This window comes from Budorcas taxicolor, chromosome 19 (assembly GCF_023091745.1).
Source record: "Budorcas taxicolor isolate Tak-1 chromosome 19, Takin1.1, whole genome shotgun sequence".
Classification (NCBI taxonomy): domain Eukaryota; kingdom Metazoa; phylum Chordata; class Mammalia; order Artiodactyla; family Bovidae; genus Budorcas; species Budorcas taxicolor.
In genome coordinates this window covers 37,304,259-37,329,463 of record NC_068928.1, presented here as the reverse complement: position 1 = coordinate 37,329,463, position 25,205 = coordinate 37,304,259, and the positions used below count along the sequence as shown (strand labels likewise).

Sequence of the window (25,205 nt, the reverse complement as noted above, 5' to 3'; positions counted from 1 at the left end):
TTCGGACAGGAAGGGCTCTAAGCGAGTCAACTCCTCTATTCAGGGCCTCCCCACAAAGAAGCTGGAGCCTCAGTCCTCCCCCTTGCGCAGGTCTGAGGGTCGCGTTCCTAAATGTGGTTAATGGTCCTCCTCTCTTTCCCTTTCAACGCTTGAAAACAAAATATTCCTGGGAGTTGGGCACCCAACCACACCTAGGAGTTCCAACCAGCCTCAGAACCCATGCTCCCAAAGCGCGGGATCCGCGCAGGCCCAGTACACACTCTTGCCCGGCGAGCTCCGACCCCCACCCTCTCTGGAGGACTGTGGGTGGACGCTCTTGCAGAGCGCTTCTCGCTGCTCTGGGAGGGGGCGGGCGGAGCCAGCGCCGCCCGGCCCGGGGAAGCGGAGGGTGGGGACACTCTGGCCCGGCTCTCGGTGGTGCAGGCACGGGAGGGAGCAGCGGCCGCTCCGGTCGGCGGACGTGCTGCCTAGCAGTCCCGGAAGCGAAGGAGCGATGGCGGAGAGTCCGACTGAAGAGGCGGCGACGGCGACAGCAGGCGCCGGGGCGGCGGGCCCTGGGGCAAGCGGCGTTACCGGTGTTGTCGGTGTTAGCGGCAGCGGCGGCGGGTTCGGGCCGCCTTTCCTGCCGGATGTGTGGGCGGCGGCGGCGGCAGCGGGCGGGGCCGGGGGTCCGGGGAGCGGCCTGGCTCCGCTGCCGGGGCTCCCGCCCTCGGCCGCTGCCCACGGGGCCGCGCTCCTTAGCCACTGGGACCCCACACTCAGCTCCGACTGGGACGGCGAGCGAACCGCGCCGCAATGTCTACTCCGGATCAAGCGGTGAGCCGGGGTTTTTCCTCCCCCAGCCCCGAGCTCCGGGACTCGACCTTCCCCGCCCCCCCTACCTTTTCCCACTACCACCCCCCCAACCCGCGCTGCCCTCGCGGTGGCCCAACTCCAAGGCCCACGTCTTGCTTACCTGGAGCTTCGGGATCCAAGTCCTCTTTCCCCCCGCCCTACAAGCACCAAGCCCCTCCTAGGCTGTCCAGGTCCGACCCCGCCCCTCAGTAACCTCTCTAGAGCCCTTGGTCTCCAGTCCGGACACCCTCCCCCACACCACCCGACCTCCCGCCCGAAACCCGACCCTTTCGCGCTTCAGTAACACCCCCTCCCGCCCTCTGCACCGCCTCAGTCCCCTCTTCCCCACCCCAGCCTTGCTAGATGCTGCCGGGAGGCCCCACCCAGCGGTCCCCTGCGTCGTCTCCTCCCGAGCCCCGTTTGTAATACACAGCTTGCTTTGCCCGGGCTGAGACTCCAGACCAGTCTGGCTTTTTATTCCCGGCCTCCTCAAACCCCCTCCTCAGAGACCCTTCCCCAAGTCTAGGTCTCTTCCCCCATATGCCAGCAGCCTTCCCTTGAACCACTTTTCTAGAATCGCAAAACTGTCTGCTCTCACACCTGTTCCAGGAACTCAAGCTTCCTTCACACTCAGCCCCCACCCCTAGTCTCACTTTTGCTTGTAATATCCCACTCAAGACTTGCTTTCTGTAGTCTTTCCCCTGAGTCATGTGATTTACTTTCTGAAGCCAATATACCCAGTTCAAATATAGGAACAAAGGTCCAGGTCCCTTCTGTGCTTATTTCTTGGGTGACTGGTCTTAGATCATATCATTTAATAGATAATGTTTCTGCAAAATTGCTTAGCGTATAGTACCTATCACAGAGGAAAAGGGAATGCTTTTTAGCTACTGTCAGTCCTGAAACCTGTTTGCTGACAACCAGATTCTCTCCCCATGCCCCCATCACAGTCATCCTCATCTGGGTAATCACATTCCCCACATTCCAAGTTCCTTCAGATGTTTCTACCTACTGATTGCTCTGAAAATTAAACAGCATACTGTGTGTAAAGTACCTGGCTCAGTGCCTGACACAGTTTGCCAACTCCATCGAGGTTGCCACCACTAAGTTAAATTCAGCACTCCTCAACTCTTGTACTCCTTTGGCCATTTTCAGCCTTCCAGTCCTAACATACCTTTCAGTTCTGCCAATACTTCTTTTCCTTTACTCTGTTGCTTATTTGCACTTTTTAATGTCCCTATGTATCCTCAGTTCAGTTCAGTCCAGTCACTCACTCCTGTCCTAACTCTTTGCAACCCTACGAACTGCAGCACACCAGGCTTCCCTGTCCATCACCAACTCCAGGAGCTTGCTCAAACTCATTTCAAGAGCAAGTCCCTAAACTTTCCAACTAGAACATTCTTCTGTAGACCCTTGCTCACAACTGATCCGTTCTAGTTCATGAGCTATGACCTAGAAGTTTTCTCATCTTATATAGTAATGGTTACATGACCTCTTCCACATGTGCAGTTCTCAGCAATTTCAGAGGATCCCTTCTCCAGCCTGAGGACATTTGTACCCTATTAGTCTCCTGGTCAAGAAGGCTGTTATTGCTCCCTGTTAGCTCACTTGCTTCATATAATCCACATGCCAACAACGATCTACTACGTGGTTTATAGAATTGGATTTTTAATGGAATTGATTAAGCCTTCCTAGTAACTGAAAAGTCTTCATTTAGCATTCAGGAGTAGTACCTGGGAATCTCGGAGGTGGGGAGTGAATGAAGTGCCATGTGGGAGGAAGTGAGAGTAAATGGGATGTGGCTTTTCCAGGGTGACATCTGATGCCATTGGGATCTCTGATTCCCCCCCCCCCCACTACCCTCCCCCTGAGGAAACAATGCCCCTTTGATAATAATTTGCTTTCTGCTTGCCTGACAAGTACTCCCTCAGCTGAGATTTCTCAGCCAACAAGACAGTGCAAACATTTGTGATACCAAGCACCACCTTTTCAAACCCTGGCCTCACTGAGGTGACAACTATCCTGCTCAAGGGATTCCCTTTTTTCTCCTCTCCCTCACTCCCTTCCACTTCCTCTTGGTGTTATACAGGGATATCATGTCCATTTATAAGGAGCCTCCTCCAGGAATGTTCGTTGTACCTGATACTGTTGACATGACAAAGGTATGTACCTTGGTGGGGTTTGGGGAAATTGGGGCCATAAAGTTGGAAGAGCCTAAAAGAGATTATCCAGTGCTCATCTTTGATTATATAAGTGAATAAATCAAAACTGCAAGAGAGTAAGTGGCTTGCCCAAGGTGACACAGTGAGGTGGAGCAGAGCCTTGAACAGGTTGTTTGTTTTTGGGGTGCCAAAGGTTCTGGTCGGCTTGGAAAATCCCAGTTTATGCCTGTTGTCCAAGCCTAACTATTAATAGGGCTCTCTTTCCCTCAAAAATGCTCCAGTTTGGATAATAAATTATATGGACATCCTATTGTACTACCCAATTCTTCCCCTATCCTGCCATTCTTGACCTTTAAGTGTGGTGCTCTAAATCAGATGAAAAAATGATTGGGGATGGGGAAGCTTGAGTGAGCAGTGTTCGTAGTTGCAGGGCCTTGCTTAGGCTCCTGTCCTTACTGATCCTTTGAATATCCCTTCCACCCCAAAGACCATTCCTGTCTTGTCCACACACAAACACAGAGAAAGCTTAAATTCCTCTGGCATAGATACCTAGACTTCCTGTCACTGATTACTCTACCTTAGAGATGAATTTTCACTTAAATTGATATTAGGAAGAAATTGGATTACCTGAATCTTGTGTTGTTTAAATGAAAATTCCTCATATCATATTTCTTACAGTAAAAATTCAGATTTGGTATTTTTTGTGTGTGTCTTTTGTTTTAAATAGGTTTCCCTTTAAATTGAGATTTTCCTTTTTATGTGGTTGGAAATTTTTTCCTGGGACATCTTGTCCTTAGTTAAGTATCAGTGTTATACACTAGTCCCTGGGATCCCAGAGTTGATGTCATGTTGATACCATTTGAGCTTGCTATTCCAAAGAACTGAAGGCTAAAAGATAACAAAGGATGCCACCAGGACAAGGTGGGGACTATAAATGGAGGCATTGGATTGCAGGTTCTTTTTCCTCTTGCTGTTTAAATTCTGAGCAGACTTAAGTGCCTAGGAGCCTTTGCAGATGAAGAAATATAACTGAGTCAGTTAAGGTTTTCCTCCCTTGGAGAAGAGAAATCTTGTTTGATAATCACAGCTGGAGGAAGAGAATTTAGTTCTAAGTGCTGATTTTTATTATTTAACCTACGGTGTTGGGGAAAGTTCTGGGGATAGTCTGTGGCTCCGAGTGGACCCTGAGTTTCCCCATTTTTCTTTGTATCTTTCACACACCTGGATGCTGCCTGAGCCACATCCTCTACAGTAGGTTTGATCCTTTGCAGAGGAAACAAATACCAGAGGCCCCCATCACAAACCTCAGCTCTGCCCTGTGATTGGCACTGTTGTTGTGGCCTCCGACCCCTTTCCTCTTTTCTGTTCATCTACCTCCCCTTTGTGCTACATAACTGGAGGGTGGAGTTGCATCGTACACATGTTTAACCTAGGCAAATCCAAATATTCGTACTCAGTTTAAAAAAAAGTATTGATTTCTTAAACATTGCTAGGATAATATTTTACAGATGTGTGTTATATTTTGTATGTTGGTGTTCTATTCATTTGTTACATAAAATGCTGATCAGCAAAGTCCAAACGGAAAACATACTTTAAGGGACACTCAAGGGTGATTTTTGGCTAGATTGAATGTTCACCCTGGGCTCTAACTTTAGAATGTAACCCCTGAGTAAGATGCCACTCCACTGTAGTGGGGGTTCTTAAAATTCCAAAAATATTAGTGTGAGTGAGCACAGGCCATTGATTCTGCATGGTGAGGATATGGAATATGGATTCAGATGAAGGTCCTGCTTCTGGTGTGGGTAGCAAGTGGAAGTCAGGAGGGTTTGGGATGGGACATCACCTCACAATTTTGAGATGGGGTTTTATTTTGCAGATTCATGCATTGATCACAGGCCCATTTGACACTCCTTATGAAGGGGGTTTCTTCCTGTTCGTGTTTCGGTGTCCGCCCGACTATCCCATCCACCCACCTCGGGTCAAACTGATGACAACGGGCAATAACACAGTGAGGTTTAACCCCAACTTCTACCGCAATGGGAAAGTCTGCTTGAGTATTCTAGGGTAAGAGGAGACTCCTAAGTGGCCAAGTTGGTTGTCAGCAAATACTACTCTAGGCCAGCCTTTATCAACCAGGGTTTCTCATCTGAATCACAGAACATGGAAAATAATTGGAATGACTGTTTCCTCAATTCTACCCTGGATGGTACTTGATTAGTATCATTCTAGATGCAAAAAACAGAATTTATGATGTACAATGGATGCCTTAGTGAAGTGGTTCACCCGGAGCAGCAGTAACACCTGAGAATTTATAGCCATACAGAATCTGGGCCCCACCCTAGACTTACTGTATCAAAAGCTCTGAGGGTAGGGCCAGCAATGTGTCTTACAGGCTCTCCAGGTGATTCTGGTGCAGACTGTTGGAGAACCACTACCTTAGGGCATCAGGGCTTAATTCTTTGCTGAGCAGGTTGAGAAAGGCTGCAGATCCTGTGCCATTCAAGGGTGTGAATGTCTTATTTCTGAGTTTATCGTGAGTGGCTTTGGAGGAAGTGGTGGTGGTGATGATTAAATATTTTTAACAACTGAATGAGAAATGTTAGATTGGAAATCATATCAGATATGAAACAAATTTCAAGTTCATTTTTGTTTCTAGGTGATGCCAAGGTTTTGCTTCATGTAGTTCTCATCCATTCCCTTTTAACCACCTTTGGGGGTTAATTCAGAAAGAAAATATCTTCTAGCATATTCTGGATTGGTCTTTTTAGTGTGATCTGAATTTCCCTGAGTCGGAGAACAAGTAAAAACTGAAGTTAAGAAAGTCGCCCAGACTGGTGGTACTGTTCTCTTTCTTCCTGTCCGGTCCAATACTTTTTAGGTTTGTGTAGGGAAACGGCAGCTGAAACAAACTTCTCCTCATCCCCATTTCTCTCAAATGTAGGAATATGTTCCATGATTGTGGCAGTGAGAAAGTCCTTTAAAGGAGATTGTCTTTAAAGAAGTCCTCTTATCTCATTAGGGTAGAGAATTGTCTGTGCTGGAAAGATGGTGATATGTGTGTCCCATAGTGGTAAGGAGAGTTAGTTGTTGCTTCTGTATGGAAGCCGTTCTTGAACATGTTCTTGTATTAAGTTTTACTTCATTAGGCCAGTATAAAACTATTTTGAGCAAACATCAGCTCACGGTAGAAACAGGGGAAGTAAGATGGTGTGGAGTACAAGTGACATAAGTACTGGGTGGAAAGGAAAAGAAGCTACTCTGAAATGGGAAATTGCCATCGAGAGTCAGAGGAGAATATTCCCATGCATACTTAGTTGTCCATTCACTTTATCACCGTCATTCCTTTCCTCCTTAACTATAAAAAATATTGGGCTGACCTACAAAAGACATTGAAAGTTTACCCTGTTGACTTTAATTCCCACATACTAGAAGCTTCTAAGAGTGTGATGTCTAGGGTTCCTGGGGGAGCAGAGCTGAGAAGAGAAGTTGAGAGGCACTGAAGAGTGAGCTCTGAGGAAGTTGTTATTCCTCATCACTTACTGGCCTTTTCTCAAGACGAACAGGGAGAAGGAAGTGGCCAGTTAACTTGAACAAGCCAATACTGTTTTAGGTTGTGTTCAGCTTCCAGCTGAGGTGCCATCTCTTCTATTAATTGAGCTAAAACATAAATGTCTTTATGTCCAAGCTTCCCTGCTTCTCCCAACATTCCATCAGGTTTATGAAAGAGCAGTAATTTTGGTGTTTCTCTGTTGTTGAAGATGTTATTTACTTTCAAATCCTCCACGCTCTTGGAATGCCCTTTGTTTCCTTTCTGTCCTTTGTCAGAGTTATGTAGTCTTCAGAGAATTTGGCAGTCTTTGGGGGCTTGATAGAGACTGGATCCCCAATCATCAGTCCCACCACATGGCCTCTATCTAACCAGATGGCTTCACTCCCTTCTCTGCCTCTGTGCTCAACTTCTCTCCTCTCTGACTCCATCACCACCCAGAAATAAATAAGCAAGCCCTTTGAGATCCATAGAGGTTAACATTTAGACTGTCTTTGGAGTTGTTTTCTTACCTTATTTCTTTCATTTTGATGAAGGGAACCTCCCCTGTCTGCTGTTTCTCTCCTAGCCCTAAGAAAATCCCTTCAAAGTTACCATGCTTGCTTTACCCTCTTTTGTGCCACTTGATAAGAGGATTAGTCAGTTGACTGATTTCTGTTGAATGAGAGGAGATGGAGGCTGGGAAATTCCAGAGTATTCATAGTGAAAGAGAAAGTGAGTCACTTACGATGGTGCTGCCAGGCCCCAGGGTACTTGTACACTGGTCTTTCTGTGTGGCCTTTCCCCGTCTCTCTCTGCCTCACGTGCTTCCCTCCCCTCTGCTGTGTTTTGCAGTACGTGGACCGGCCCTGCCTGGAGCCCAGCCCAGAGCATCTCTTCTGTGCTCATCTCCATCCAATCCCTGATGACCGAGAACCCCTATCACAACGAACCTGGCTTTGAGCAGGTAAGGCCAGGTGGGCCCAGCTGTGCAGTGTAGAATATTGAATATCGAGTTTTAAGAGATCTGAAAGATCTGCTTGAGGGTTTTTGTTTCATTTTTGACCTGGCTCAGTCCAGTGTATTAAACTTGTCCCTGTTGGAACTGGCATGTGTGTGTCTTAATGAATTTTTTTTCTTACTAAATTACAATAACATCATCAAGTTATTTCCATTGACTTGGATTAATCTACCATGTGGAAGTCAGTGGAGTCATTTGGAAATTGATTTCCACGTCTTATTTGGAAGGTTGCAGCCAGTGGGTTCTTCTGTATGCCTCCGTTCTCCAGTATCCCTTTAAGGTGCTCCCAAGTGACTGCTGCTGAGCCAGACTTTCTTCTGGAGTCCTGAAGTACTGTTACCTACAGAGCCAAAGGAGCAGTTGTTGGCTAGAGCAAGAGTATTTTAGTCAGTGCTGCCAAAGGAAAGTGGAGGAAACTCATGTTTTCAAGGGGATACCGTATGCCACTGCCAAACATTTATATGCAACTTCTCATTTAATCTTCATACTGTCTCCGCAAAATAAATGTTATCCCCATTTTCAGCTGAGGTAATTGTGACTCAGAGAAGTTAGTTAACTTTCACAAGGACGCACAGATCAGGATGTAGTCCCAGGAGCCCAAAGTTTTACATTGTTCCAGAGACCCTTCCAGGGTTACTCATGAGCACAGGAAAAGAATTCCACTGATATCTCAAAGGATAATAATTCAGTTTAGGTGATTAAAACAGCTTAATTCGTTTTGAAACTATTTGAGATAATGTTAACGTTGGTGATTCCTTGCAGGCCTAAACAAAGGGAAATACCCTTTAAGAATGAACAGAAATTATTCCCTAAGCCATCCTTTCAAACATATAGTGAATGCAATTTCAGGAGTAGTGGAAATGGAAATAGACCTCATTGGCTAACCAGGGAGCTTATTTTTACATATTGTCTTGTGTGCTAAGTCGCTTCAGTTGTGTCCAACTCTTTGCAACCCTATGGACTGTAGCCTGTCAGGCTCTTCTGTTCATGGGATTCTCCAGGCAAGACTGGAGTGGGTTGCTGTGCCCTCCTCCAGGGGATCTTCCCAACCCAGGGATCAAACCTGCATCTCTTATTTCTCGTGCATTGGCAGGCAGGTTCTTTACCACTAGCGCCATTAGGAAGCCCATGTCACTTTCAAGACATGTGACTTTTATTCTTAAGTCTACCAAACATTCTTGGTTCACTGAACCCTCTTGTCTTGGTGGTTTTTCAGTTTCCCAGGCAGAAACGCCAGACTCTTCCATTTGTTAAGTAGTTAGGTCCAAATCACTTACTTCCTTCTCAGGTGACACAGTGACTTAATAATAGGATGTGTGCACCTGTTGAGTGCCACACAACTTTTAAACTCATGGAAACAGATCAGAGCCACCACCCTCATTTCTGTTCTTTCCTGTCTTCTTATGGTGCTTGATATTTATCAAAGTAGAGACTGAAAATCCAGCTTCACAAAACAGTATGTCATCAACAGGAATGTAATACAGGTCAGTATTAAAACTGAACTGCTACCTCATGGTAACAGCATGGAGTTTGCACAAGTGTTGAATACTCTTGTTTCCCTCAAAAAGTTTACAGTATCCCGCATTGCCCTTGTGATTTTGCTCTGATGCACATTGGGAACTGAGATAGTAGGCTGCAAGCACCTTTATCTTTCCTGTTCATTTTATGTTTTGATCAGGGCCAAGGCTCTCATTGATTGATGGTGGTAGGAGGGGGCAACAAGGGAAGAGTTAAAGGTAAAGGTTGGGACACCATGCTCTCACATTTTCTGTCAGCTCTCTCAACCAAGTTTGGAGTTTTTCTTTTGAAAATTTTGAGTTCTACATCTGGTAGATAACAGTTGATTCAGTGATGGTGGCACCAACAGGCATGTAAAGGAGTTAACCAGGAAGCATCCTGCTGTCTATAGGTTTTTCAGGTTGAGACTCCTAGCATCATTTATAACTTTTTGTCCCACCATTATTCTTACGTATGGTTATTTCCCACTTAATCCTTTCTGCAAGGCTGTTCATTTCAAGCTTAGGGAAGTTTGATGCATCTGGTTTGCTGCTTATAGTCAAATGATCCATAGCAGAGGATGGGTGTTGGTATGCACGGGGAGAGGTGAGTGGTCTCAAGTACTTAGTTGCTCTTCATGTCTGCCATATAGTGGGAAAGGTATCCTCATAGTTAATTTGCTTGGTTCATATACCGTATACTAATCTAAAGTCTCTTCCCATTGGGTTTTCTTTTTACCTGATTTTTATACTTGGATACTGTGCTATCTGTCACATTATAGGAGAGACATCCAGGAGACAGCAAAAATTACAATGAATGTATTCGGCATGAGACCATCAGAGTGGCAGTCTGTGATATGATGGAAGGAAAGTGTCCCTGCCCTGAACCCTTAAGGTATGTGTAAAGACAGCCCACTTGATACTTGATATTCCTTTTTGGAGATTTAGCTTGTTCATATCTTTGGGGCAAAGTCCAGTGTTGGGCACCAGAAGGAGGTAAAAAGGAAAGATGTGGTTCATACCTTTAAAGAGCAAGTGACCAAAGGGTTATCTAAGAGGAAGTTCAAAGAGCCTCTCAGTTTTGGGAGAGTGTCAGGCCTGACTGGAAAGATGTAGTCCATGCCCTCAGGGAGCCCTTGTTTGATAAGGACCTGGACATATTAAAGACATGTGACTGTTACACAGCCAAATGAGGTGTAGAGCACTCCATAATAAACCCATTTCTTATGTCGACTTCTAGGTGTTAAAACTAGATGAATAAAGAGTTAATGAAACAAACTTTTCTAAGATTCGAAGGGGCTACTTTTCTTTTTTAAAAGTTGATATAGGGTTCATGTACAATGTTTCAGGTGTATCTAGCAGAATTTTGAATAAGGTTTGGGATTAGGGATGGCCTCTGGAAAATGATTGGGCAAGTCATGAGTTGAAGTTGGGGTTCAGGTGATCAGTATTGAAAGTCACTCCCATTTTAAAATCCTTAAAATCTAAGGAAAATAAACCATGGGCAGTCAGTGGAAAATAAAGTAATCTCTCTTTTCCATTCAAAGATTTTCATAGGAAACCAAATCTGGTCATGGGAACTCAAGCTGCTTAATTTGGCATTAAAGTTAGATGGTGAAGTGGTGGTGCCTTCCCCTCTTGTGCCTAACTTAAACTTCTCTGCTTTCCAGAGGGGTGATGGAGAAGTCCTTCCTGGAGTATTATGACTTCTATGAGGTGGCCTGCAAAGATCGCCTGCACCTTCAAGGCCAGACTATGCAGGTAACAACAGAGCCCCTGCTGCTAGCTCCAGAGACCTTACAACAGACCATTTAAACCCCCCCTACAAGGGTGACGTCCACATCTGTCATAGCATTCAGAACCAAAAGGAACCTGATGCATTTGAGTCACTGAGACCCAAAGAGTGAAGCCATCTGGAGTTAGTTCTAGGTTCCTGGCCTAAAGTAGATGCTCATGAGTAGAATCTGAATCATTCTTTCTATCCTGTAACCCCTTCCAATCTTGGTCAGCAGTCTTTTCAAACTAAGAATATCAGCCTTCTCCGAATTTAGGGATTATAGAGTCAATTATTAGGATTTCATCCCTAGTTCAGAGGGGTGCCAAGAGAAAGAATGCTTAGGGAAACATTGACTGTGCAGTTGTTACTGTTGAAAGATTCCTGTTACAAGGATGGTAACCAGTTGTTCAATCTCTGCCAGAAATGTGCTTCTGCTTCCAGTAAGAATGCAGAATCCAGGCTTGTTTAAATGAAGAGGTTCTTATTAAACTAAGTTGTAAATAGACTCAAATATAAGCAACAGGTTGAGAACCCTCGTGTCCTGAAGGACCAGTCCTGTGTTTTCGGATCCTTTACTTGCTATAGAAAAGTGGTGACTTGGCTAAACGACTAAGGCGTCATCAGGTTTTTTCCATTTCTTTTTGGTCTGTGTTGCCACACACCCACCACCACCAGCCATGGGAGTAAATGTCCTATTTCCTCAGGTGCTCCTCAGAGATGGTAGTTGCCCTATACTTCCTTCAAGGACTTCCTCCCTACCTGCCCCGTTTAAACTCAGAAGACAGGGCAAGTTCAAGGTTGACTTGTTCCTGAAACTTCTCTAAGAGTACATTGAGGATGCTGCGTGCTGTACTTGTTCCCCATCAGGAATTCTCTTTGCTGGTATCTAGCAGTATTTCTAATACTCAGTCTGTGAAGGAAAAACAATTTCTGATGAGGGAAGGGCAGGAAAAACAGCATCTGGGGAAGAGGAGAGTGGGTGGAAATGGAGCCAGTGATGGAGGAAGATTTGAGAAATTGACAGCTCCAGAGTAAGTGTGAAGTTCAGCCTCTGGGGACCATAACCCTCACATGTGAAAAGTGCAAGCTGTAGTCTCGAGACTGTGCTTTCCATCCACTGGCCCCGATCGTGAGGGTAATGTGTGTGCAGAAGTGTGACCGGAGTTTATGTGGGAGAGGCAGGAGCATGCACTTTTTTGTAACTGCCAAGGAAAGAGGTCTCCACTTGTGTAAACCTTGGCGGAGCTACATTGCTGCCATAATCCCTATTTAGCATTTTTAATTCCTTTTTTATATTCTCCACCCCACCCATAGTTATTTTTGAGACTTTAAGGACAGTTATCCCCTTTCCACATGATGTTTGGTGATCTTTGATCTCGAATGACAAGGACTGGCTGCTGCTGCTGCTAAGTCGCTTTAGTCGTGTCCAACTCTGTGCGACCTCATAGACAGCAGCCCACCAGGCTCCGCTGTCCCTGGGATTCTCCAGGCAAGAACACTGAAGTGGGTTGCCGTTTCCTTCTCCAATACATGAAAGTGAAAAGTGAAAGTGAAGTCGCTCAGTCGTGTCCGACTCTTAGCGACCCCATGGACTGCAGCCTACCAGGCTCCTCCGTCCATGGGATTTTCCAGGCAAGAGTACTGGAGTGGGGTGCCATTGCCTTCTCTGGACAAGGACTGGAGTGATGCCCAAAAATCTGGACAGGAATGTGGTGACTAATCCTTGGGGAGGAGGGCAGGTGCTTATCCAGAAGTCAGAATTCCTGAGTTCTCTACCTGCCTGTGATCTTAGAAAAGTAAATTTTCCTTTTGAGTATAGGGAATGAAGGACAGTTTTTCCCTTGTATAGTTTGAATGAAAGTGAGGTGTTAGTCGCTCAATCATGTCTGACTCTGTGACCCCCATGGACTGTAGCCCACCAGGCTTTTCTGTCCATGGGATTTCCCAAACAGTAATACTGGAGTGGGTTGCAGTTTCCTTCTCCAGGGGATCATCCGACCCAGAGATCAAACCCAGGTCTTCTGCATTACAGGCGGACTTTACCATCTAAGCCACAGAGAACCTCTCATAGTTTGTATGAGGTTAATTGAAAATATCGCCATACTTAATGATTACAGTCCTCGTCTTGAATTTCTCTTCTCTCTCCTCCTGTTAGTGTGTCCCCTTTTTGCATGCTGGCTTGCTTTTGGGGAATGCAAACACATTTCAATGTTAGCCCAAGCCAGACCTGTCTGGTTGTTGAACGTGCCACAGTATCCTTAAACAAGGATGATGTCTGCTGTTGGGAATCTCTGTGCTATGCCTTCCTCTGTCCCCATGCTCAGAAGTTGAGCGTGTACTTCATGCGGGCCTAAAGCTGTCTCTCTAGGGTGAGCCACCCAGACTTGAATCTTCCTTCCCGATTGTCTCCTTTCCCCCCCACAGGACCCTTTTGGAGAGAAACGGGGCCACTTTGACTACCAGTCCCTCTTGATGCGCCTGGGACTGATTCGTCAGAAAGTGCTGGAGAGGCTCCATAATGAGAACGCCGAAATGGACTCTGATAGCAGCTCATCTGGGACAGAGACAGACCTGCACGGGAGCCTGAGGGTTTAGACCCTGCTCCCCTCTCCCCTCCCCCAACTCGAGAGTCCCAGCAAAGTCCCTTTCCCCCACCCCAGGGATGGAGAGGCACTGTGTATCTCCCTCCAAATGTGACGTCATCCTGCAAGATGGCAAGAACCAAGCAAGCTCGGATCCCAGGGTGTGGGAGAGGGGAGGCTGTTTTCTGATCTGACCTCCTTGGCTCTCGAGCATCTGGGACTGTGTTCATCCTAAATCAGGGGCCAAGGTACCTATGCAGAAGCACCTAGGGCGAGGGCCTCTGGCAAAAAAAAACAAAACCAACACACCTCTCCACAGGGCCAGCTCCTTAGGGACAGGTGGGAGACGGAAATTGCAATTCCTAGAGGGAGTGTTCCCAAAAGATTTATGGGGATATCTGGAAGGGAGCTTGGGGTGGGGGGCTGTCTGTGACACTTCAGCAGTCTGGGTGGTTGTCTGTCTGTCTGTCTGCAGTCTTGAAGCAGGGCTCCCCAGTGCCCTTTTCCTCCCTGCCTCTACCCCCATTATTTCCCATGGGCCAGCGTAAAAGTTTTTCCTAATTTATAGTCACTGTTCTAGACAGACCAAAGAGAAGGAACAGTGGTGGAGTCTAGGCTGCTGATGAGTAAGCTTTACCTAGCACCTGAGCACCTTTCTCCTCTGTCCCCCATTCCCTCACCCATTTTAGATTTAAGACAGAAGGTAAATGTGACTGGGACTGAACCAAGGTCGTGGTAAAGCCTGCACAGGCACCATAAGAAGCTGAAAATGCCATTTGTTCCCACAATCACTGATTAGAAAAGTCCCCCACACAAGCAGCTGCTGTGTGGATGGGATTAGAGCCACTACAGAAAATAGTCTCTTTAACAGATTTTTCATAAATACTAGTCACGATGAGGGTCTTTCTCCTGGGGGTGGGATACAGAGAGGAGGCTGATGCTAGTCCTGTTGTATTTTGTTTGGCTGTCCTTGTGTATTTTCACTTCAGCCTGTAGTCCCACCTCCTCCCTTCAAAGCCCAGGGAGTTGTGGGGAACAAGGGTAGCCAATGGCAGAGGGGATGGGGGCTGGGACTCTGAAGACTCCTCCCCTTCTCCACCCCCCCTCACCTCCAGCCGCTCTGTCACTGACTGACAGGTGTTTCCCTGGCTGTGTTGGTTCTCTTATCTGTATTTAGCTGCGGTGATCTTTTAGCTGGTTGGCTCAGAAAAATGTGCTTTAGGTGCCCTGTGATACTGGGCATCAAGGGAACCCATCCTTCCCTGCTTTGATGTGTTCTGTACTTTCCAGATTCTTACTGTTAGGGCTCCCAGTGGGGTAATAGTGAGCCGCATGACACAGGGCCTCAGTCAGTATCCAGCCACGTGTAAAGGGGAGGATACTGGTAATTCGTACCTGCTCCGCCCGCTGCAAGGGAGGCCTCTGCCTTGTGGATCATGGGACCTCCCAGGGGTGGCAGGGTGGGCACAAAGGAGAATGTCCTACTTGGGAGGGCAGGAAGAAAAACTGGACAGTAAGTGGGCTTGGCGGATGGAGGTTTAGCTTTGTACCTAAAGGCTGGGTCTTCTCACAAGGAGACTTAGAAAGGGACCCTGCTTCCAATTTTCCCTCTTCCGTTCCCAGAGCTAGTACAGGGCTTAGAAGAATGCCCTTGGTCTGTTGGTCCAGTGTTGTCTGTCATCCATTTAAGTGTTCCCACTTTCAAGTGACAATCCTCCTTGGCCCTGCCATGGGCAGAGCATGTCTGGCATACTAGCCTGACTTTTACGCCCTAAATCTTGAGTTGAGGAAATATATGCACAGGAGTCAAAGAGATGTCTTTATATCTGTACATAAATGAATTTTTTTTTTCCTTTTTGGTGCAATAAAGTTTGTTTTGGCAGAAGGAGGAAGCGCCTGTGGGTGTGGGAGGGTTTGTGTAAAAGGAAGAATGATCGTTTTGACAACCAAACTTTTCACCTAGGCCTGAAACTGTCGGATAAAGATAGTGCTCATTAGAAGCCAGAAACTTGGGTTAAAAGATGTGTGGAAGCAGGACTGCTAGTGACAAGAAGTTTCCATCCATCAGAAATACGGTCTTTTTTGAGGCTATAACTTTGGCAGTCAAGGAAAGGAATGCCACCTTGGTCTTAGTTGCTTCCAAAGAAATACCTATTTAGGAAGTGAACATGTCCTAAAGGACAGGCAGAGCTAGACAGGCTCCGACTATAGATCCCCTTGGTAAGGGAAAGGTGTGTCAATATGGATATCCCAAACCATTGGGTTTTCAGTTTTCTGATAGCAAACCAACCCTGGGGAATTTAGAATTAAAGACCATGAAGACAGAGCTTAACTCTGGCCACCCAGCTCATCACCTCTATTTGCTATAGAAGGCTCTTGCTTTCTGGTACAGAGGCTTCTCTTGGTTGACCATCTGTATAGGAAGAAATTATATACAAAATCTATTAACCTGTGCCATGCAAAGCTAGATAAAGGCAAGTGTGGGCTCTGGGGGTAGTTGGCCTCGGCTCTGACTTGAGCTCTGCTTAAGGTGGTGGGTGAAAGTGAAGTCGCTCAGTTGTGTCCAACTCTGCGACCCCATGGGCTGTAGCCTGTCAGGCTCCTCCGTCCATGGGATTTCCCAGGCAAGAGTGATGGAGTGGATTGCCATTTCCTTCTCCAAAGGTGGTGGGTGGGCCCTGTTAAGATTCCTCACCTGAAAGGTGAGGGCACCCATTTGACATTGACCATTGTGAGGACTATATAAAAGGTATGGAAAACTGGGTGCCTCACGGGTGCTCAATAAATGATTCCCACCAGTAAGGCTAGAGGGGCCTGGTGATCACTAAAGGAGGGAAAGTCGGTAAGGAATTTGAGAAATACTGCATCCGCCATTGGTTGATTCCCCTCAAATTCCATTTTCTTTCCTCTAACCACCATTGACCTGTATTTCCTTCACACTCACAGCTGAGTCTGCGGCCATAAGCTGGAACCTCTACAGAGGAAGCTAGAAGAGACTGAATATTTATTGGCCTGTTAGGGTCTGCTCATTTGAGATAAGGAACATCTTAATGAGGAAGGGGCTGGAATTAACAGAGACTAGAATTTATGTCTTAGGGCTACAGGGACTAGACTGTCCTAGCCAGGAGACAAGGCAGCCTTCATTCTAGGCCCGGCTCGACCATGACCTTGTGGTGGATGACCTGTGCAAGTCATTTTATACGTGCTCACGGTTTTCTGTTACTCAGGTTATCCTTAGTGGATAAACAAGGTTTTCTCCAATAAAAATGCAATGTGAAGGCACTTTAAAAAATAAAGCAATGAATGAAGAATATTGGGGGAAGAAAAAAACTTGGAATTTTTTGGGGGGGTTTTTTGGTTCTTTTTTAAAACAAAGTTGTCCAGGTTTTATTCACCACCAGCTCCTCCCTCGTCTCCCTGCCTGTTGCGGTGCCCACTTCATTCCCAGTCAAGGGAGCGCTTCTCTGGCCTCCTCCGCTGTAATCTCCTGGGAGTAGAGGTCAGTGAAAAGAGCTGGCAGCCAGTAGTGGGCCTCCCCTGGGGCCTGCAGGTCCAGCCAAGCCAGCCCTTCCTTCAGCAGGTGTTCCTGGTGGAAAAAGGAAAAAGTCAGTTGAGAAAGGGGAGTTTCCACAAAGTAGGGTATATAATCTTCAAACCTATCTTGGCTTCAGTAGGGTTTTCAAGCTAAATCTACAAGAGTGCCTTCACACATCCACACAGCCGAACTGGAATGATGTGTTTAACCTAGATCTTTGCCCGCTGTGTGAGAAATACTACCACGTTGCTTAATCTGTGCTGCTGGGAAAGAGGATCATGACAAGGGGGGATGTTGTGGAAGGAAGGTAGGGCCACAGAAACATTTGCTACATGGCCTTCAGTAAATCACTAACTCCATTCCCTAAAACAAATGGAGATCACTGACTTTCAGTTAACTTACTGGGTAACAGACAGCTACAAGACAGGGAAACCCTTTTGGAGAAGTTACTGGAAAGTCTGTATTAGAATGGACCCATAGTTCCTGTAACTGGAAGTATGCTCCAGATGGGTTGGTTTAACCCAATATTATTAAACAAATGTTTATGTCATCCCCACTTCACAGATGAAGTTAAGTCTTTAGTTTAACTGCCCGGGTAAGGATACTGAAAGCCAGGGCTCCTACATGTTCATGCTACTCTCTCTTCACACTAGTCTTTCATTAGTACCAAGAAACTTGTATATATAACTATATATAAATGCACTAATTATAGAAATGTAATATCATTAGTTAATAATTCCTTTCACTCTGTATCAACTGTTAATTTCAGTCAAACCACATTAACCATCTGACGAGGCTCTACAGGTCATGAGAGAAGGTGTTGGTGACTCCCCAGTGGCAGAGGCAGGCTGGTTGCACCTGTGTGCCAGGGTTCGAAGCCCCTTCCTTTGTTGAGTTCTACCTCTCTGTGCCATCTGCAGAGAAACACTGGGATTACTTCTGTGTGGTAGCAACAGCCTTCAAGGCAAGAAGTTAGCAGAAAGAAGCTGCAGCCCTTGCCTGAGTGGTACCTGTCTACCCACCTCCTCCCATCTGGGGCCCATCTTTTCTCAGCCATTCCAAAAGTCACATACCAACACTTGCCGCGCTCGCTCCGTCTCCCATTTAAGATTGGCCTTGATATCACTGACAGTCACATAGCCATTTTTCTAAAGGAAGGAATGGGGAGTGAGTTGAGTGTGTGCTTTCCCTTAGAATCCAGCATCTGCCCAGGGACAAGTAATTTATCCAGACAGGAGGGGGACCTGCCCTTGGGTAGAGCCTAAGGGAGCACAGAAAAGAATGTTTAGAGGTCCCGGCAGAGAGTAAGAAGTGATTTTCAGGATGACAGAGGTAGGCAGACTGAGGTGCTCAGTCTTAAGTAGAATCCCTGGTACTAAATATTAATGTAGACTTTTATCAGTAAACTCAAGAGTATGGCAAAGATTCAGAATGATTAACTGATAGGAAGGAATGATGATCATCAAAACTGATCATAATCTAAAATAATTAAGAATTCAGCCTTTGTCCAGCCTCACCTGAACCATTCCCCAACCCAGAAAAGTCCTCCCTTGTTCACTTCTCATCTACATTACAGCACTGAAAACTGAACGTGTCTTCCCTAAACACATGATAAGGATCTGAAGGAAGATGGTATAGCTTAAGGCACTATTAAGGAACAGGAGGATGGTAAACAAGATTAAAAATTTTTTTCAAAGAATCCATAAAGTAGTTTTACAAAGACATCAAAAAAATCTGTTCACCGAGGAGATTCAGTTAGTTGTGTGCATGTCTACTACTCCACTAGAATGTAAGCTCTTTGAGAGCAGGAACTATGTGGTGCCCATCTTTATTTGCCCCTACAGCCTGGCCCAGTGCTTTGCACTGTAGCTGCTCAATAAACATCTGCTAAATAAGAACAGGTCTGAGTAGTGCATCCGTTAGACAGTTTCAGCAAAAGCATGAGTGATGGTGGAGAGATGAACAAATACCTTCCTAGACTCTCATGCACACACATGCACATGCATGCACACACTCACACACATGCTCTCTCAGAAGGCACACCGGTACCTCTGCCAGCTGCAGCACCACCGTGTGATCCATATTGAGCTCAGCAGGAACAGACTGGATGAGGTAAGTGCCACCCACAGGGATGATGCCGAAGCCAGTGCCGAGTGCCTTTAGTTTCTTGATGGCCCTGATCAGGTCGTCTCTGAGGTGAGGAAGAGCTGCATAAAGATCCCTGGCAGACCAGACCTAGCAACAATGCAGTTTCATCTCTGCCCTAGGCAGGATACCCTGATGGAAGACTCACAAGTCTGCACATTTAACTACACTGGTAAAAAGGCAGGGTTAAAGTGCACCAAGTGGTGCCTGGACGTTCAAGGGAGACGGTAGAGGAGTCAGGCTTTCCATTCAGCAAGCCGTTCCAACACCAGAGGTAAAAAACATGCTTCCAGGAGCCCATCAGGAAATGTGAATAAGCGAGCTGAACTTAATAGGGAGTAGTCTGAACCATAGCAAAATACAGAATGCTTATCCATTTGAAAGGGGGCAACTCAGCTCATTACTGCCATTTGGAAATTCAGACCCAGCAGTGTTAGATTTTCTGATTCCTTAGTTGACAACTGACTGAAATTAGAGAAGAAAACCCACATCTGAAGATGCGCAGACCACATATGCAGTCTACATGCTGATTAGCTTTTTTCACCTTTTCTCAGATTGGAGTCGTGCATAAAGGCTAGTGAACCAGGACCATTTAGACCTCATCTTCTGAGCTCAACTCTTTTCCCCAGCCTTTCTCAGTGCCTGCTCTAATCTCCTTGACCACAAATAACGTCAAGAGTATACAATGCCTCAAGTATATTTTAAAAAACATGTATGTGTATACACACACATTCACATATTTATGCATGCTTAGAAGGAAATCTGTCAAATGTTTAATAGTTATAATCTCTCAGCTGAGAAACAATGGGTGGTTTGGGTTTTTTTATATCTTTTTTCAGTTTTCTAAAATGAAAATGTTTCTTCTGATCATAAAGAGGAATAAAAAAGATTTCTAAACTAGCCTAGATCTACAAACAGTAAGGAGAAAAGATTTCCACCTGATTTTTAAAGACCTTTCTATACTCCAAGAGGTTGGAAGACAAAACCTACTGGCTGACATCCTGGGCGAATTTGCCCCTTCCTTTTAACACCTGTTGATGCAGTTCCTCCAAAGTTATCAGACCTATTGGAGAGGGGGAACAGAAAGCAGTTGAAGGATTACCTTTATGACTTAAAAAAGTCAGCATCATATCTGAAAAACTATAAATGTTCTCTTGACACCAGGGCTGTGTCTACACAGCCTATGATTTCTAACTGGTTTTAAGCTTTAAGACCATTCAATATGCTTATTAAGATGACACCACTGGATGACCATTTTGAAGGTCACATCTTGGGGAGCTCAGAGACTCAGTTGGCATCACACCTTGGAGAAGCAGAGCAGGCCTACCGTTACTAATGAGAAAATCATAACCCAAACATATCATCTATCAGGGGAAAGGGCCTATTTTCTACCTCCCTATATGTTCTGTAACAACTAGGAGCTAAGCTTTCCTGACCAAAGGCCTTTGGCGAATAGAGAGAATCATTCATGTTTACCGCTGGCCATGGAGACCAGCCATGAATTCAACTGCATGAAGCCCTAACGTGCTTCTCAGGACCACACAACTTCTCAAGACCTTATTGGCCTGCAGACTGCCAGACTGGAAAGATCATTTTTCAAGACTTATTTTTCTTTCTCAGAGAAGCCCAAAGCCCAGTCCACAGGACTCCATTCAGCCACCCTCACCTCCATTCCGGTGCTTCAGGGCCAGGCACACTTCAATAATCTGGACACCCAGCTCGTAATAGAAGTCCCCCACGCCTAGCATCTCAGACCAAAATCCTTTTCCAGCTAAAAGACAGAAAAACAAAAGCTAGGTTATTCATTAGTTAACAACTTTTTCTTTCAAAGCTAGATTAAAACATCTACTCTATGGGCAGTCTTCTCTGCCCAGTGTTAACCCCTCAGGATGCTCAACACAATCTGACTCTTGGTTATTCCTACTAAACAACAGGTCCAGAAAGTTTTAAAGGTGGGCAATCTAAAAAGCAGTGCTATTTGGCTGCTATCTCTGGCTCAGAGTGAAATATAATGGGACATATGGTCTAGACAAAGCTAAGAATATAAGCAGACCTGGCATTCGAAAGTCCACTGGAGAAAATGCAGGTTATAAAGCAGTAATTACAGCATAATCCCATATATCTTAAAAAAATAGTTTATAAATATGATGAAGTGAATATGATTCACTTTCTATGTCTAGAAAGTAAAAATACCTTAACCATACTTTATCTCTGCAATAACGGGCAGGGTCAAAAGACTTCTACTTTCTCATTTTCTTTTCTTTGTTGACTGACTGAAACACATACCACTTTTATCAAAATTAAATATTTTTTTTAATAAACGGAAAAAACAGTCATAAAAAAATTTTAGAGCACGTCATTCCAAGCAAGATCATGCACACTGTCCACTCAGCCTGCACTCCAACCTCTCCATCGTTCCCATCAAACTGGACATTCAGTTATCCTGCTAGGCATTCCCTACAGATAACATCCTCTGGATCTCCCTGTAAGCCTTTACAGATGTTCCTGCAATAGTGATGACAACTAGGTGAGCTCTGTCCCTTAGCAACCAAACACCATACCCCTACGGATTCCTTACAGGCCAGAGGATCCACTCCAATAGTGGCACACATGTCTTGAAACTGCACCCGGAACTCAGGATTCTTCCGGATCTCCTGCTTGTGTTTGCTGGCAAATTCTTCCAGGTTGGTCTTGAACATGTCCAACTGCTTTGACATCTGCAGAGTGAACAAAGGGAAAGTTGGGGGCAAGCCAACCAAGTGATAACTAAATGCCAAGAGTAGGTCCCTGGGCCAGTGGCACAGCAAAGGCTGAAATGCCCTACTGTCTTCAGGACTACCATAATACTGTTAACTGTTCCCTTCCTTTTCTTTCCTGCCTCTCCTTCACAGTTCTGCTATAACAGAAACAAGATGCTGTAATGTTGCTTCAGTTCTAACATACACATTTCCCCCTACGTCTTTCTGTTCTAAAGTCAATATTCATCTAACAATTCTTTCTTTCCCATTCTTTCTTGTTTAAAAATCTTCATATTTACTCATTCATTCACTTTCTTCCATATTTATTGAGATAAAACTGACTTACAGCACTGTATATACAGCATTATACGGCATAATTATCTGACTCACATACATCATGAAACGATCACAGTTAAGTTTAGTGAACATCTATCATCTCATACAGATACAAAATTAAAGAAATAGAAAAAAAAAATGTTTTTCCTTGTGATGAGAACTCTTGGGATTTACTCTCTTAACAACTCATCATATAACATGTTGTAAGTGCTTTTCTTTTTCCCAGGGTTGGGGGTGGTGGGGTGGGGAATGTTATTAAACTGAAGGACCTACAAACAAGGACCTACTGTATAGCATAAGGAACTCCACTCAATATTCTGTAATGACTTATATGGGAAAAGAATCTGAAAAAGAATAGATATTGTGTAACTGACTCAACATGCTATACATTTGAAACTAACAGAACATTGTAAATCAACTATATGCCAATATAAAATAAAATTATTTTTAAAACGCTAATGAAATTAATTGAAGATGCACCTAATAATCAATTTTGCAGCATTCACACAGTGGGAAATCTTCAGCAACTGACAGAAGAGCTAGATAGGAGAGTAAGCAAGCCTGGCATGAGTCAGGTGTGTTGTTGAATCTTTGGGTCAAGGACCTCCTTGAGGATAACCCTGGATAAAGAATCTCTGAGGAAGGGTTTTGAGTCTACAGTCTACCACATTACATTCTAAACCTACATTCTTTTTAGTTTCAGGGGCTATTCTGATTTCCTATTTGCATTATTCCTTCTCTTTCCCTAATTAACAAAGCCTATCTTCAACCCGCCAAGAATAACCACTCCTTGCCCAGCATGTCCTCATTTTCTCCTATTAAAAATCTGTATGTTATTATAGTCACCGTTTCCAGTTGATTCCTGCATGTTATCTCCCTCTATGACAGGGACCTTTTGAAGAGCACAGCCTGTGTCTACCTTCTCTCCTCAGTCCCAGGGCCCCAATTCCCTGCCTCACTGCCTCCTTTTCTTCACCAGGAAAAATAAATGAGTACACTAGAGGGCATGTACAGAAAAGGAAATACTAGAGAAGGAAACTGCAGGAACCACACCCTCGTCACTGTCACACACTTCTGGTATGCACCTAGATGTGATGGTGGTGGGTGCCAGAGGTTAGGCAATATTTCCATGTTATTCTTTGGCATTTGAAGTAAAAACTCAAAAGACCCAAATCAAAGACGCGCCTAATAATAAAATTTGAAGCATTCACAGTAGGAAATCTTCAACCACTGACATGGCTTAAGTTTTCTACCACTTACTATCTATGTAACCTTGGATAAAGCACTTAACACCTCAGCGCCCTCAATTCTAAACTGCAAAGAACAGAGTTCTTTCTTGATAGAACTGTCAAGAGGAATGAACAAGACAGCGTACCTAAAGAAAATGTACATATGCCTGGGATGCTGAAAGTAGGTAATCATTCAAAGATGTCAGCTATCGTTGTTATTAGCAAGTCACCTAAATGATCTGAGCAGCACAGAAATCAGGATTTGCCAAATACCCTATTTTTGGTTGATCCTAACAATTTGGTTTATATCAGAGCGGTCCTGCCCAGCCTCGTGGGATCTCTTTTGCTACCTGGAGCCCTCCAACCTACTCACCTGGGCCAGCTGGTCCTCAGCCAAGACAGTCCCTCGCTCCTTGTACTTGGCCTGTCAGGCAAAGAGACAAGGATGAGTTGAGCGAATGGATGCTGGGGGCTCCCACTTGTATCGCCTCCTCAGAAGTATGAAAAGACGAAGGTCTCGCAAATGGTTTTTCTTAGGGAGAGGAGGGAACAGACGACTCCCTTGTAATCAAATTGAGGGGCGTGGGGGAAAGGACTGATGGGTCAGGGGATGGTGACATTCCAATCCACCGGAAGCTGGAGAAACTCAGCTCCCCGGGATCCGAGAAGCCCGCGTCAAATTCTTTCGGGAGGCTATTTGAGGGTATAGAGCTCTGCTCGGAGAGATTGTCTCTCGCGAGTCAGGGGTGGCTGTGGGCCCGCCTTCTTCCCCTCACCTCGGCAAGCTTCTTCTTGGCGATGGCGCCAGCTCCCACCCCACGACGGTGCATCCCCGCCGTGGCCCGCGGGCCGCCCCGCTGCCGGGACCCCGGGTCTCCACGTCCCGGGATCCACCACCGGCCCCCCGACGCGGAAGCGCGTGTCGTACGTCATCTTCGCGCGACGGAAGTTGCGTCCCGACTTCCGGCTGCGGAGCTGGAATCGCCCACCGCCAGGGGCCCAGCGGCCCCGCCTCTTGCGCCGAGAAGGAGCTGCAAAACTGCGCCCGAGTGTTCCCACCCACGTGTACTCTCGGATCCTCTTAACTTCCTGTGGCCGTCCTCAGCTGCCACCCCAGCTTCCAAGTGGAGGTCCGCCACTGCTCCTTGGCTGTCTGCCGAGTGCCATACGCTGAGTTGGACACCAAGGATTCCGTATTAGGCATACAGCAATCCATTCTATGCTAATAGGGTTTACCTTTTGGAATCACTCAGAGCTTCTGACTGGGGAAGGCCTTATAGTTAAGAACTTGGACTCTGAAATTAGTTTACCTAGCTCGTAGCTTCCACTACATATGATCCAGTTGTTTAGTCTCTTAAGTGAAGTCGCTCAGTCGTGTCCGACTCTGCGACCCCACGGACTGTAGCCTACCAGGCTCCTCAGTCTATGGAATTTTCCAGGCAAGAATACTGGAGTGGGTTGCCATTTCCTTCTCCAGGAATCTTCCCAACCCAGGGATTGAACCCGGGTCTCCCGTACCGCAGGCGGACACTTTACCGTCTGAGCCACAAGTCGTGTGCTACTCTTAAGACCCCCATGGGAAAAAAAAAAAAAAAAGACCCCATGGACCATAGCCGGCCAGCCTCCTCTGTCCAAGAGATTTCCTGGAGTGAGTTGCCATTTTCTTCTCCAGGAGACTCTTCCCCACCCAGAGATGGAACTCGTGTCTCTTGCATTGGCAGGCGGATTCTTTATCGCTGAGCCACCAGGGAACTTAAGGCAAATACCTTAATCACTTGTGTTCCATCCACAGTTGTGAAAGAGTAATACCTACTCATGAAGTTA

At 45.7% G+C, this 25,205-nt stretch overlaps 2 protein-coding genes across 2 annotated transcripts; one reads left to right on the top strand and one right to left on the bottom strand.

Moving 5' to 3' along the window:
* Positions 1–435: 435 nt before the first annotated feature.
* UBE2Z (ubiquitin conjugating enzyme E2 Z) lies at positions 436–15,284 on the top strand. The gene is made up of 7 exons (XM_052658825.1): positions 436–816; positions 2,924–2,996; positions 4,873–5,060; positions 7,378–7,489; positions 9,822–9,934; positions 10,710–10,800; positions 13,241–15,284. The coding sequence occupies exons 1-7, from the start codon at positions 494–496 to the stop codon at positions 13,409–13,411; spliced, it is 1,071 nt and encodes a 356-aa protein (XP_052514785.1). The 5' UTR covers positions 436–493; the 3' UTR covers positions 13,412–15,284.
* Positions 15,285–16,385: 1,101 nt separating this feature from the next.
* On the bottom strand, positions 16,386–24,286 carry SNF8 (SNF8 subunit of ESCRT-II). The gene is made up of 8 exons (XM_052658826.1): positions 24,158–24,286; positions 23,755–23,805; positions 21,657–21,795; positions 20,745–20,849; positions 20,069–20,141; positions 18,983–19,124; positions 18,007–18,081; positions 16,386–16,984 (listed from the first exon to the last, which is right to left on the bottom strand). The coding sequence occupies exons 1-8, from the start codon at positions 24,209–24,211 to the stop codon at positions 16,847–16,849; spliced, it is 777 nt and encodes a 258-aa protein (XP_052514786.1). The 5' UTR covers positions 24,212–24,286; the 3' UTR covers positions 16,386–16,846.
* Between the last annotated feature and the right edge of the window lie 919 nt (positions 24,287–25,205).

Bases quoted from the DNA above. Each gene is read 5' to 3' on its own strand.
- SNF8 (XM_052658826.1), bottom strand. From the start codon at position 24,211: ATGCACCGTCGTGGGGTGGGAGCTGGCGCCATCGCCAAGAAGAAGCTT. The intron at 20,850-21,656 runs GTAAGGAATCCG...TCTGTCTTTTAG, and splicing joins TGGAGTGGATCCTCTGGCCT to CTGGAAAAGGATTTTGGTCT. The intron at 20,142-20,744 runs GTGAGGGTGGCT...CCTCTCCAATAG, and splicing joins CCTGAAGCACCGGAATGGAG to GTCTGATAACTTTGGAGGAA.
- UBE2Z (XM_052658825.1), top strand. From the start codon at position 494: ATGGCGGAGAGTCCGACTGAAGAGGCGGCGACGGCGACAGCAGGCGCC. The intron at 5,061-7,377 runs GTAAGAGGAGAC...TGTGTTTTGCAG, and splicing joins GTCTGCTTGAGTATTCTAGG to TACGTGGACCGGCCCTGCCT. The intron at 10,801-13,240 runs GTAACAACAGAG...TCCCCCCCACAG, and splicing joins TTCAAGGCCAGACTATGCAG to GACCCTTTTGGAGAGAAACG.